Below are 14,448 nucleotides of genomic sequence, written 5' to 3'. Positions count from 1 at the left end.
CATCCATCTTTTTATTGGATATATCTATAGTTTTTTTTTTTTTACATTATTACTATTTTACTTAATCAACATTTTCATAATGTTATTAGATATTTGTTTTTAACTCACGGGGTTGTGGTATCGGCGACAGCCTGAGCTGCTGGTGATGTGGTACTCCCAAGTGCGGGTTGACGCCGGGCAGCGGCGATCCGACCATTTGCTGTAATTGTGAATAAAGTTCATTTATTTGCGTTTAGATTATGTGAAATGGGTTTTTTAATTTTTCATTACTTTTGTTGATTATTTTTTGTTGTGCTGTATTGGCAGGAGGATCTTATGAAAGGTAAACTTGAGAAATTTACGAAAAAATATGATACAATTGAGAAAATTGAACGGCCATTTAAACTTCACACGTTTGACAAATCGTGCGTCTGTCGGGTTAGCTAGCAAATAAGTAAATGAGTTGAAAGATATTTAAGTTTCAGTTAAACACCAGTACTTATCATTACTGCTAGTGGTGTAGGCGCACGAATTAATTAAATAAATGTCTCAGAGCTTAACCAGCATCAATCTCTATTAATGGCAAAAGCGCAGAAAGTAATCAAATAAACGTTGGTTCTTAAGTTTGAACGTGATTTTAACTTTAAGTGTGAACTTGAGTTTGATCGCAACACCTGTCTCTACAGCCCCCCTAGCCAAGTGGCTTTCTGTTAGCGTAGCGTTCAATAGAATAGACTACGAATGTATGAGATTGACGTAAGCTGTAGATAAACCGTTTATCTAAGCTGTAGATAAACCGTTTATCTAAGCTGTAGATAAACCGTTTATCTACAGCTAACGTCAATCTCATACATTCGTAGTCTATTCTATTGAACGCTACGCTAACGGAAAGCCACTTGGCTAGGGGGGCTGGTGGCGCAGGCGTACAAACCAATTACGTTAATACATGTTCAAGATTTGAGTTACACTATAAGTTTGAGTGTACCTGTCTCTGCTGATGATGCAGCCGCAGTATGGTGAGCAGCACCTCCCGATGTCTGCTCTGCAGCCCCGGGTTGCCGAGCTGCTGCATCAGGTGCTGCACCGTTATCTCGCCCGCCTTCAGACCTGAGTAATTATTGGTCAATTATGTAAAAAAATTCAAAAATGTAATGAAAACTTATACTTAGGCATTTTTATAAACTATTAGCTTACCGCCCGCGGCTTCGCCTGCTTTGTCTAAAACCTAATAAATTATATACTAAAACCTTCCTCTTGAATCACTATCTATAAAAAAACCGCATCAAAATCCGTTGCGTAGTTTTATAGATTTAAGCATACAAAGGGACATAGGGACAGAGAAAGTGACTTCGTTTTATACTATGTAGTGATACTCATCACAAAATAAAAAGCCCGTTTAGACATAATATATTCTGGCGACATAACTAGTGATACATATTATACGACTCGGAACTTGATATTCACGATAAATCGATTCAAGTTTGCACGAGTATTTGATCGTCTGATTTGAAATTGTAAAGTGCATTGAATTAACGTTCTGATAAGATATATAATTTTGACATTGTGTGATTTATTTCTTTCCCTAACCAATTAATTTAGAAGTTTTCACAGATTATTTGACAATTTTTCCACAAAGGTATGGAAATCTAATCTATACATACATAATATAATAAATCTGAGAAGGGTCAATTCGGTACATTGAAAATATTGCAAAAATAAATAGTTGGGGGTGTTACTTGGATCGATACCAAACCCAAATGTGATTAAAAAAAATTTTGTCTGTCTGTCTGTCTGTATGTGAAGGCATCACGTGAAAACTAACGGTTCGATTTCGATGAAACTTGGTATAATTATACCTTATCATCCTGGGCATAAAATAGGATACTTTTTATCTCGGAAAAATACGTAGAAAAAAATTAACCTTAATTTTTCCGCGCGGACGGAGTCGCGGGCGTAAGCTAGTTCAAAATAATACATTAAACACATACCGTGTATAATGGCCTGCGCTTCAGGGCGCTGCAACAGATCGCGATCAGCTGCCGACAACGCGCCGCCTTCCGAATGCGATGGCGGTTGTTGCTGCCGCTGCAAATGTACATTGTTTTAGAATTATTATAAGCTTAAAGATTTTATGAGAAATAAGTTATGCTAATTGATTTATTTATGCTAAGTGTACTAGTTCAGAGAGCCTATTACAGTATTAAGGAATATATGGACGATAAAAACCCATGGAGGGTTGTCGCGTAAAAACTACAGGACAGTTTGGCATATCATGATAATATATGATATTACATATGTATTTTGTTAAATTAAATTGTAAAACTGACATGATTAAAAAGAGCAACTATGGAGTTTCTTGCCGGTTCTTCTCCGTAGATACTGCTTTCCGAATCGGTGGTAAATTTTAAAAATATGTAATTACATTTCAAAAGTGCTTCTAGAAGTAGTCTAATTGAAATTTTAATAAATAAATGTTTGAGTTTCATACTTGTAATGAGTGATTTTTGAAGAAAAATATCACATATAGGCTATTGCTTATACTGCAAGATAAATAAAAGCTTGTGAAAATTAAAAATAACACCCCGCATTTTACGAGCTAGCTGATTATGAGTTAAAAACTATATTTGACCCTGAATTTTCAGTTACATATTATTTTCATGCATGTCAGTACTGTATTGTAACAAAAGTAAAACCGTATCAATAAGACAATCATTTTCGAAAAAGCTAGGATATAATACTATGAAAAACCATTTAAATTTGAAGCAATGAGAATGCAAAAAGCATTGTATGAAAATCAAATGCATAGATGCACAAATTGCATTGTTACCTGTTGAACCTGTAGGAGCTTGTATAGGAGCTCCTGTGGGATGTGCGGCTGTTGCTGGTGCTGCTGCTGTTGTTGCTGCACCTTCTGTTGTTGCTGCTGCTCCATGCTCTTGTTCAACATCTGTGAAATGTTAATGTAATAAAGTAACGTTTTTTTTTGTGCAATTCGTAACAATCTGCAATTTTATAGGAATAAAATTAAGTAGGCATGTATTTCATAAATCAATGGTATGGTAATCCCGGCGATTATATCTATACTAATATTACAAAGCTGAAGAGTTTGTTTGTTGTTGTTGTAGTTGTTGTTTGATTGTTTGCTTGTTTGTTTGAACGCGCTAATCTCGAGAACTACTGGCCCGATTTGAAAAATTCTTTCGGTGTTAGATAGCCCATTTATCGAGGAAGGCTATAGGCTATATTATATCATCACTCTAAGACCAACAGGAGCGAATCAATGCGGGTGAAACCGCGGGGAACAGCTAGTAAAGGGATAAAATTACAATTTATTTGTTAGTGGCTTAGTTTATTACACTTGCATTATAGTGCAATTTTTGTTGAATAAATATTTCTAATAACGATGTTTTAATTTTTTGTTAGGCTTTTCTAAATTGCTGCTACTTGTGGTGGTGCTTTTCATGTTGATTATGTTAGTGTGAGTGATGTTAATGGAAGTGTTGTTAACACTCTTGTTGGTGTCGTTGACGTTTATGTTGGTGACAATGTTGTTGCTGTCATCGACGTTTATATGTCGTTGTTGTTATGTGTTGGTGTTGGTATGCTGCTGTTGCGGCGCCTGCTGATGTTGGTTGTCGGAGAATGTGTTGTTGGTGATGTTTTTATTTTAATTTCAATTCAGCTTATATCGAGTTATTAACATTAATACCTATTATATAATATATTAATTCACAATACAAGTTATTGATTACTTTTATATATCACTAGCGGTCCGCTCCGGCTTCGCAATAAAAGGTAGCCTATGTTCTTTCTCAGGATCTAAAGATTGTCTGTGCCAAATTTCATCAAAATCGGTCCAGTAGTTAATGCGTGAAAACCATACATACAAACAAAACTTTCCTCTTTATAATATTATTAGAATAGAAGTATAGATTTACATGTCTTAAACTAATTTGTGATTGGAACACTCCTAGTAAGCAAATAAAATGCTTAAAGGAGTGATAGTAAGTGTTGTTAGTGACGGTGTTGTTTTTGTTATGTGTTGGTATGCTGCTGTTGCGGCGCCTGCTGCTCATGTTGGCTGTTGGAAATAGTGTTGTTTGCGTCGATGTTATTGGTTACGATGTTGTTGGTATTGTTGTTGCTGATGTTGGTGCTGCTGCTGTTGCTGGTTGTGTTGTACCTGCAGCAAGCTCATCGGCGGCTGCGCGGGCTGCGGCAGCGGGTTGTGCTGCGGGTGCGGGGTCTGCTGGTGTTGCTGGTGTTGCTGCTGGTGTTGGTGTTGCTGGTGTTGGTGTTGCTGGTGGTGTTGTACCTGCAGCAAGCTCATCGGCGGCTGCGCGGGCTGCGGCAGCGGGTTGTGCTGCGGGTGCGGGGTCTGCTGGTGTTGCTGGTGTTGCTGCTGGTGTTGGTGTTGCTGGTGTTGGTGTTGCTGGTGGTGTTGTACCTGCAGCAAGCTCATCGGCGGCTGCGCGGGCTGCGGCAGCGGGTTGTGCTGCGGGTGCGGGGTCTGCTGGTGTTGCTGGTGTTGCTGCTGGTGTTGGTGTTGCTGGTGTTGGTGTTGCTGGTGGTGTTGTACCTGCAGCAAGCTCATCGGCGGCTGCGCGGGCTGCGGCCGCGGGTTGTGCTGCGGGTGCGGGGTCTGCTGGTGTTGCTGGTGTTGCTGCTGGTGTTGGTGTTGCTGGTGTTGGTGTTGCTGGTGGTGTTGTACCTGCAGCAAGCTCATCGGCGGCTGCGCGGGCTGCGGCAGCGGGTTGTGCTGCGGGTGCGGGGTCTGCTGGTGTTGCTGGTGTTGCTGCTGGTGTTGGTGTTGCTGGTGTTGGTGTTGCTGGTGGTGTTGTACCTGCAGCAAGCTCATCGGCGGCTGCGCGGGCTGCGGCAGCGGGTTGTGCTGCGGGTGCGGGGTCTGCTGGTGTTGCTGGTGTTGCTGCTGGTGTTGGTGTTGCTGGTGTTGGTGTTGCTGGTGGTGTTGTACCTGCAGCAAGCTCATCGGCGGCTGCGCGGGCTGCGGCAGCGGGTTGTGCTGCGGGTGCGGGGTCTGCTGGTGTTGCTGGTGTTGCTGCTGGTGTTGGTGTTGCTGGTGTTGGTGTTGCTGGTGGTGTTGTACCTGCAGCAAGCTCATCGGCGGCTGCGCGGGCTGCGGCAGCGGGTTGTGCTGCGGGTGCGGGGTCTGCTGGTGATGCTGGTGTTGCTGCTGGTGTTGGTGTTGCTGGTGTTGGTGTTGCTGGTGGTGTTGTACCTGCAGCAAGCTCATCGGCGGCTGCGCGGGCTGCGGCAGCGGGTTGTGCTGCGGGTGCGGGGTCTGCTGGTGTTGCTGGTGTTGCTGCTGGTGTTGGTGTTGCTGGTGTTGGTGTTGCTGGTGGTGTTGTACCTGCAGCAAGCTCATCGGCGGCTGCGCGGGCTGCGGCAGCGGGTTGTGCTGCGGGTGCGGGGTCTGCTGGTGTTGCTGGTGTTGCTGCTGGTGTTGGTGTTGCTGGTGTTGGTGTTGCTGGTGGTGTTGTACCTGCAGCAAGCTCATCGGCGGCTGCGCGGGCTGCGGCAGCGGGTTGTGCTGCGGGTGCGGGGTCTGCTGCTGATGGTGCTGTTGCTGTTGCTGCTGGTGTTGCTGGCGGGCGTTCTCCGCTGGTACTGCATGCCCGCCTGACACTTGAGCAAGCTGTAAGGAACATTTTGTCAGTTGACAGTGGTTGATTCATAATAATGAACATACAATTTTGATCTTCAAATTCAAATTATTTATTGTGATTCACATGTTATAAGGGTTATTAGATACATTTCTAGAAATAATTTATAGTAGCTCTTTAAAATGCGTTTCCGCGCTGTCTCTCTCTTCTACTTAACTGCGAAGCATACTGTCGTTTATCACTTTTAATCTTTTCGCAAAAGGCGTATAAAAATATTCGGTATATGCTTTCGTTCTCGTAACAAAATATTGTCCTCTATAATAATTTTGCTAAGTATATACTCACGAGTCGTTTAAACGCCGACAAATCGGATCTGTCCGCGGCGGGCGGCGGTCGAAGTCTCGCCTCCAACTCCTCCAGGCTGTGGATCTTGCCCACGCTAGGATTCACCTCTGAAATCACAATAAAATATAAATTAAAATAGTTTAAAGATAGGTTTAGTTGTAGGTGATATAGGATCTGATTTTCGTGTACTTGATATATCATCATGGAAATTAAATGTGTATGAATATGAATAATATTATAAAGCAGAAGAGTTTGTATAAATTAATTTGAATTTTAATCATCACGGTTAGATCAACAGGAGAGGAGCAATGCGGGTATAACCATGGTGCACAGCTAGTCAAACATATGACTTGAAGGTTCTGCATCGATTTTGCTAAATTTTTGACATGATACACTACCTGCTCATATTATAATCGTAATATAAATAAATATGTAACTATGTAGTACAGTAACTAACCAGGTCTATTGTCCGGGTGTGCGTTGGCCCTCCGCAGCAGGTCCAATAGTGATGGTGGGGCCTGTTGGAACTGCTCCCCGAAGCCCATGGGTGCACTGAGCCCGTTGCCCCCCATGCCCATCCCCATCGGCATACTTGGTGGGGGCTCTAGCTGCGTGGAGTTGTCCAAGTCTGTGGGTAAATACATTTTTAAAACTATTGAGAATGTATTTCATGATATCTTGAAGGAACTAAGAGCTAAATACTAAGTTATGATGAATGAATTCGAGTTGGATATTTCGAAATTGACAACAGATTAAATTTGCATACGTATTATACGAATTGTTTTAGGCCAATAACATTTTATATTATCTCTGTTTCATCTTAATTATTTGTAAATTTAATATAATTAAAAAAAAATCTGAGAAATGTGTAACAGTTTTCTGTCACAGAACCATTCGACAATTCCACAACAATATAATTTTATAAAGAACTGGCGGTCCGCCCCGGCTTCGCCCGTGGTACATAATTTACATTTTCCCTACATAAGAACCATCCTCGTACTTCAAGGAATATAATAAAAAAAGAATTGTCGAAATCGGTTCAGCCGTTCTCAAGTTACCAACACATTACCAACACATTTTGCGATTCATTTTTATATATAAGATAGAAAAAATTCGAGGCGAGATTTGAACCCGCGTCCTTCACGCCAATCCGGTACGGACACCTAGTGATCGAATTTTTTATATTATTGATTAATTTATATTTTATATTTAAAAAGTAGTTGAATGCCATAAAACCAAAAATATCAAATTCAAAAAATCCACACCAACTTTATCTAATTATATCTTCTATAAAATTGAATCAAAATAATAACAAACCACATACCATCAACCATGTTGTGCATGAGCCGTTCATAATGCTTGGCATCACCGGTGGGACTGTCTCTGCGGAACCAGCGGCTGAAGCGACTCTCCTCCGTCTCACTACTACCGTTCTGTTAATAAAAAAATTCATAATTATTACAGGATTATTATATTATGCCAGAGCCTCATGTCCAAAATTGTACAACAAAACGTCAAAAGAAGATTTATTTTATTTTTATTGTAGACTAGCGGTCCGCCCCGGCTTCGCCCGTGGTACATATATCGCAATAAAAGGAAGCCTATGTTCTTTCTCAGGGTCTAAAGATTGTCTGTGCCAAATTTCATCAAAATCGGTCCAGTACTTTATGCGTGAAAACCATACATATATAATTACAAACCTTTCCTTTTTATAATAGTATTACATTATATAGTATAGATAATAGATATAGATAGAAATCAATTTCAAACAATGCAAAGTTGCATCGAAACTACGCGAGAAATGTATATATTAATTTTGCCATGACTTCTATATCAAAAAATAAGGATAACATGTCATAGCAATAAAACATTAATGTTCATTTGAAAGGGAACAAAAGAAATCGACTTTCCTATGGGCTTTGTATGTATGTTAATTTCCTTTTTATCAAAAACTAGGTTTCCGCACGCGGCTTCGCCCGCGCAGTCAAAGCAAAACCCGCATAGTTCCCGTTCCCGTGGGATGTCCTTTCTCGGGTATCAAAATATCTCCATACCAAATTTCATGAAAATTGGTTCAGTAGTTTAGGCGTGATTAAGTAACAGACAGACAGACAGAGTTACTTTCGCATTTATAATATTAGTATGGATTACAAATTTAGCTGTTTGCCCCGATGTCACCCAAGTTTACCCGTGATAAAAAAATGCCTATATCACTAGGTAAAGATTTCAAGCTTTGTAACAGTAGATAATTATCAAAATCGATAAAGGGGTTTGAAACTTTTTGTATGGACGCTGGCATATCGACCCGCCGCCATTTTGATTTTTTTTGAAAATCGCGGCGCACGATTAAAGTGGTATGTATGGATAGAGGACACATAGACGAACAAAAAATGTCCCAAAACATAGTACCCTAAAGGGTCACATTACCGAGATATTTGGAGGTAAATATTCACTTATGAGTACGACAAACACTAAAAATAGACTTATTATGTGTCTATATGCATAATATTATCTCCAACTAATCACTCCCAGGTAGATTATTATTATTACAGGAAGAAAGTAGGTATTCATTACATTACTTACATTTTTATGTAATGTATGTATGTTTTTATGTAATGAATCTACCTACTTTCTTCCAATAAACTGTTATTTACCTCCAAATATCTCGGTAATGTGACGCTTTAGGGTACTATGTGATGGGACATTTTTTGTTCGTCTATGTGTCCTCTATCCATACATACCACTTTAATCGTGCGCCGCGATTTTGAAAAAAAAAAAAATGGCGGCGGTTTTGATATGCCAGAAAGTTTCAATGCCCTTTTATAGTTAATTTATTATCAACGAATGTTTATTTTCTATATAATATCAGTGTACAAGCAGATAACTCACAGTGAGCACGTCAGGTATGGAGTCAAACTTGAGAAACTCATCGAGGTTGAACTCCGGCTGCTCGTTGTTGGACACCGGCTCTTCCGGCTTCGACTCCACGCCGGAGTCCTTGTCCTGTAGGTAACATTTTATTTTATGTACCATTCTAAGGTTTCTGATCATTATGTAAAGTTACTGATGTTTTTATTTTTTTTTGACGAAATTATTATGTCAATTTTGCTTATTTTACTGTTTAAAATTATATTTATTTAAAATTTTAATCCCTCTAAACACTATTTGTGTAAACTTCAACACATAAAAGTGACTTATCCACACATAAATAGCAATTTATGTTGAACTAGCTGTTCCCCGCGATTTCACCCGCATTGCTCCGCTCCTGTTGGTCTTAGCGTGATGATACATAGCCTATAACCTTCCTCGATAAATGGGCTATCTAACACCGAAATAATTTTTCAAATCGGACCAGTAGTTTCTGAGATTAGCGCGTTCAAACAAACAAACAAACAAACATACAAACAAACTCTTCAGCTTTATAATATTAGTATAGATTATTTGTCAAACGAATTCGATCCTACATTTTAGTGTTATAGTTGATCTAAATAACATGTTGTAGTATACAAAACGACGTGTGTCACTCGGGGACTGGGGCGGTTGCGCTATTGCATGCTATGCCTTCAAGCCACACCTCCGCCCGTCGGAGTGGGGAGCGTGAGGTTTTTTCGTTACGGAATTTCTCGATTCGGTCCCCGCGCTCAAGGCCCGCGATAGAAGCTATGCAATAGCTTAAAAATGAATAAATCTAGTAAATAAACATGTATACTAACACTGGTAGTGTTGGCGGTGTCGTTCTGTATCGGCGACGACGAGTCCTTGCGCCACTTGTCCACGGGCGAGTGAGAGCCGTTGTTGTTGTTCCATTTCTATACGTATATAAAACAATATAATAATTATTTGGCTAAGATATTCTACGTGTATAAGACAATATACATAAATACTTAATTATTTATAAGATACCAGCTTACCGCCCGCGGCTTCGCCCGCTTTGTCTAAAACCTAATAAATTATATACTAAAACCTTCCTCTTGAATCACTATCTATTAAAAAAAACTGCATCAAAATCCGTTGCGTAGTTTTAAAGATTTAAGCATACAAAGGGACATAGGGACAGAGAAAGCGACTTTGTTTTATACTATGTAGTGATAATGTGTAAAAAAGGGAAATAAGTCCAGAATTCAGACATTTATAAAATGAATATACTGCGACGCGAAAGTGATACAAACAAGCACGCTTTCGCATTTGTTACATTTCTATGAATATAAAAAATGATTCAGAATATGCATTTACAATTTACGGACTAAACTGATACTAAATTCGCAGAAAAATAAATAATACTGGAAGCAAAGACATTAATAATTCTCAAAATCGGTTACCAAATGATTAAATTTATCAAACAAAAATGTAAATAATTTAAAAATATCATCTCAATCACCTGCAAAAACAGTAATAATTCTCAAAATCGGTTACCAAATGATTAAATTTATCAAACAAACAAGCAAAACTGTAAATAATCTAAAAATATCTTCTGACTTACCTCGCTATCCTTATTACTACCACTGCTGCTCTTGCTCTTGATGGGTTCGTCGAATCCGCGCAACTCTATCGTCTCCAATTGAGATGTCGGCCCTCCGCTAAACCTGTACATTTTAAATAAGTATAAGCATAGTTAGAATATTATAAATACATCTATAATATAAAAATGAATCCCAAAATGTGTTGGTAAGCGCATAACTTTAGAACGGCTGAACCGATTTCTTTCTTTTTTTATTATATTCCTTGAAGTACGAGGATGGTTCTTATGTAGAGAACGTAAATATGTACCACCGGCGAAGCCGGGGCGGACCGCTAGTAAATCCATACTAATATTATAAATGCGAAAGTAACTCTGTCTGTCTGTCTGTCTGTTACTCAATCACGCCTAAACTACTGAACCAATTTGCATGAAATTTGGTATGGAGATATTTTGATACCCGAGAAAGGACATAGGCTACCTTTTATTGCGAAACATGTATCACGGGCGAAGCCGGGGCGGACCACTAGTACTATATAATTATGTATATAATGGTTATAAATCTACCTTAAAAAGCGGAATTGCCATAGTTTATTATTTGCCTACAAGGCTGATCGTTTTGTTTCAAAGTAAGAATAATTCTTTTGAATGAATCCACATCTCATCTTGAATTAGGTCCAGAAAAATTAAATCAATTTTTTTAATGATTTAAAAATTATATTCTATGAAAATTTAACTTCAAATAATAAATTAAAAAAATATAAAATACAAATGAGACACTTTTATCTATCAAAATAGTAAAATCTCACCATTCTGGTTCATCTTCCTTCTCAAAGCGTCGTTGAGAATAGCGACCACCTGACCTGCGGTTGTCCTGTCTGTGAAACAGAATTTTACATATTAATTTGCAGCATTGCATCAAAAATAGCTTACGGCTTGTGGTTTAGATAAATATATTTATTAACTAGCTGGATATCACTCACACTGAGGCAAAATGGGTAAGTCATCCAGTATTTTATTAAAATCCATTTATGTACCTAATATACCGGGATATGATCAGATGTTATTGAGTGAAAGACTAACTAAAAACCAACATATAAAATTGCTATTACTGTTTTACTCTATTTAATACATAACAAGAAAATTGTCATTTATCTAAAAAGAAGAAACGTCATACAAACTTACCGGTCCCTATGTTTCTCGTTGTTGAATCGATCGTCCCTCTCCCTCTTGATGTCAGAGGTGTAGGAGTCTCTGGTAAACGAACGTCGCTCGAACCTGACGAATAAATAATCAAATTCAATATTACTAGAATAAAAAAATCCAGTTGATCTTTTTTATATAGAAAAAAAAAAACATTCTGTAGTAATGTCTAGTGTTAAATATGCATTGACACTTCTTTGACAATTTGTCTTTTGTGATTTAATCTGTTTACAAAAAGCTCGTTTTTTATATAAATAGTCTTTTCATGAATAGAACAAACTTTGTGGTCTTTCTATATTACATTCTTCTATATTTATAAACAAAACCTATTTTGTGGTCTTGGTGCATAATAATATTATTCTATACTAGCATTCCACCCACGGCTTCACCCGCGCAGTAAAAGAAAAACCCGCATAGTTCTCGTTACCGGGGGATTTTCGGGATAAAACCTATCCTATGTCCCGGAGTAAAAAGTAGCCTATGTCCTATCTCGGCTATCAAAATATCTCTATATCAAATTTCATGCAAATTGATTCAGTAGTTAAGGCGTGATTGAGTAACAGACAGACAGACAGAGTTACTTTCGCATTTATAATATTAGTATAGATTTACGGTATGCATGACTTATGTTCATGCAACAAATAAATAAATACACCACCCACCTATTATCCCCATTAGGCCGCCGCTCATCCCGCTCCCGCTCTCTCTCCCTCTCCCTCTCCCGCTCTCTCTCCCTCTCCCGCTCCCTCTCTCTCTCCCGCTCACGGTCGCGGTCACGGTCACGGTCACGTTCGCGGTCACGCAGAGCGCCCGGCGGTCGGTAGATCTCCGTCGGACGGTATTCCGGCTCCTCCCACCCGGCAGCTGGTACGTCACGGACCATGATGCGGCCGGAGCCGATTCGGCGGCCGGCTAGAATTAAAAATAATGTGTCAAAAATATGAACAATAACTTTGATAAAAATTAAGGTGTCAAAAATATGAACAATAACTTTGATAAAAATTAATGTGTCAAAATATGAACAATAACTTTGATAAAAATTAATGTGTCAAAATATGAACAATAACTTTGATAAAAATGAATTAATGTGTCAATTATATGAACAATAATTTTGATAAAAATTAAATTAATTTGTCAAAATATGAACAATAACTTGGATAAAAATAAATTAATGTGTCAAAAATATGAACAATAACTTTGATAAAAATTAATGTGTCAAAATATGAACAATAACTTTGATAAAAATGAATTAATGTGTCAATTATATGAATAAACATTGATAAAAATGAATTAATGTGTCAATTATATGAACAACAACTTTTTAAACCAAATTCAAACATAGACAAAAAAACAATCAGAAAGTAAAGTGTGTATTTAGAGTCATAAATAGTGGTTGCTACCAATTTTTATGAAGATTGAAAAGCAAGCAAGTGATGGTGTTATTTTTTTAAAGTTATATAATTGTAAAAAAACTCAACTGTATTTAAATTATAACGCAACTCTGAATTGTGGTAAAATTTAAATTTTATTAAATAAAAACAATGAAATATTATGACTTTTTAGTAAAATGTAGGCAATAGCATACAACGTCGTATCAATGTCTTGAGATACGCGTCACCTGTTACTGCCGTTATTATAGGCCTCTTATTATATTTTGTATTTACAGACAAACAATGGTTTTTATTGAAAGAAAAACCATATTTCAAAGGCCGTGAGACAGTACATTGTACATACAAAGATAATTGTTTCGCTCCCTACTTTTACCTGGTTCATTTTTCTGAAACTGCGTAGGCGCAAGGCGCGTAGACGGGACATGGTTTGTTTGGCTCTATGCTCCAGCGCTTTACATTTTCTAAATTCGCTTTACTCTCACCCTGCTTAGTCTTTTCTCTGTCAGCATGTTACAATAATAGTGTGTTTTATGAACTCTAAACTCACCATACTCAATTTTATCTATTTGCTGCGCGGGCAGGCAGCTGGAGGGAAGAAGAGTAGTTGTTTGTTGCCCAAACTTTGCTCTCCACTCACCCTGCCTGCTCAACACTCTCCACTCACCCTGCCTGCTCTACACTCTACACTCATCCTGCTCCATCTTATCTATCTGCTGCGCGGGCACGCAGCTGGAAGGAAGAAGAGTTGTTGCTTGCTGCCCAAACTTTGCTCTCAGCTCACCCTGCCTGCTCTATACTCTCCACTCACCCTGCCTGCCCTACACTCTACACTTACCCTGTTCAATCTTCTCTATCTGCTGCGCGGGCACGCAGCTGGAGAAAAGAAGAGTTGTTGCTCGCTGCCCTAACTTTGCTCTCCACTCACCCTACCTGCTCTACACTCTCCACTCACCTTGCCTGCTCTACACTCTCCAGTCACCCTGCCTGCTCTACACTCCCCCTGCCTGCTCCACACTCACCCTGCCTGCTCTACTCTCCCCCCCACTCACCCTGCTCAGTCTTCTGCGCGGGCTGCGCGGCGGCGGCGGAGAGCGGCGAGTCGGGGCGGGTGCGCGCGAGCTGCGGCGGCGGCTGCGCGAGCGGGGCGGCCGGCGCGCCGCAGCCGCTGACGAACGAGCGGCGCTGCGGGGACAGCACGATGCCGCCGCCGCTCGTCTCGCTCTCCTTGCGCACGCGCTCGCGCGGGTCGGCCGAGCGCCGCTCGCGGTCACGCTCGCGGCCGTATATGCCCTGCGGCACAAACACAAAGATAAATAACTCAGCCCCCGGAATCACAGACACAATCGAAAATCTATCGTGTCGTGGTCAGATCGGGCCGCTCGGGGCTCAATGGGTTAAGCGATTGTAATTTGTACTTGTAGTCTAATAATAATAATCAACCTTTTTTAAT

The 14,448-nt window shown here is 39.7% G+C and overlaps 1 protein-coding gene across 2 annotated transcripts in view; it reads right to left on the bottom strand.

Annotated features, from left to right (window-relative positions):
• The window catches only part of LOC123700576 (eukaryotic translation initiation factor 4E transporter-like), a 31,196-nt gene that overhangs the window by 8,605 nt on the left and 8,143 nt on the right, over window positions 1–14,448 (bottom strand). For both annotated transcript variants that reach the window (XM_045647834.1, XM_045647833.1), the window contains exons 4-18: window positions 14,048–14,288; window positions 12,270–12,519; window positions 11,590–11,682; window positions 11,214–11,282; window positions 10,429–10,531; window positions 9,662–9,757; window positions 8,838–8,951; window positions 7,273–7,381; window positions 6,406–6,576; window positions 5,949–6,055; window positions 5,483–5,635; window positions 2,807–2,926; window positions 1,968–2,064; window positions 965–1,086; window positions 109–199 (exon numbers count right to left, since the gene is read on the bottom strand). In XM_045647834.1, coding sequence (XP_045503790.1) covers window positions 109–199; window positions 965–1,086; window positions 1,968–2,064; window positions 2,807–2,926; window positions 5,483–5,635; window positions 5,949–6,055; window positions 6,406–6,576; window positions 7,273–7,381; window positions 8,838–8,951; window positions 9,662–9,757; window positions 10,429–10,531; window positions 11,214–11,282; window positions 11,590–11,682; window positions 12,270–12,519; window positions 14,048–14,288 — 1,936 coding nt within the window. The remainder of the gene's footprint in view (window positions 1–108; window positions 200–964; window positions 1,087–1,967; window positions 2,065–2,806; window positions 2,927–5,482; window positions 5,636–5,948; window positions 6,056–6,405; window positions 6,577–7,272; window positions 7,382–8,837; window positions 8,952–9,661; window positions 9,758–10,428; window positions 10,532–11,213; window positions 11,283–11,589; window positions 11,683–12,269; window positions 12,520–14,047; window positions 14,289–14,448) is intronic.

This window comes from Colias croceus, chromosome 19, assembly GCF_905220415.1.
Source record: "Colias croceus chromosome 19, ilColCroc2.1".
Lineage (NCBI taxonomy): Eukaryota > Metazoa > Arthropoda > Insecta > Lepidoptera > Pieridae > Colias > Colias croceus.
The sequence above is the reverse complement of the archived record's forward strand: the minus strand, read 5'-3'. Positions and strand labels throughout refer to the sequence as shown.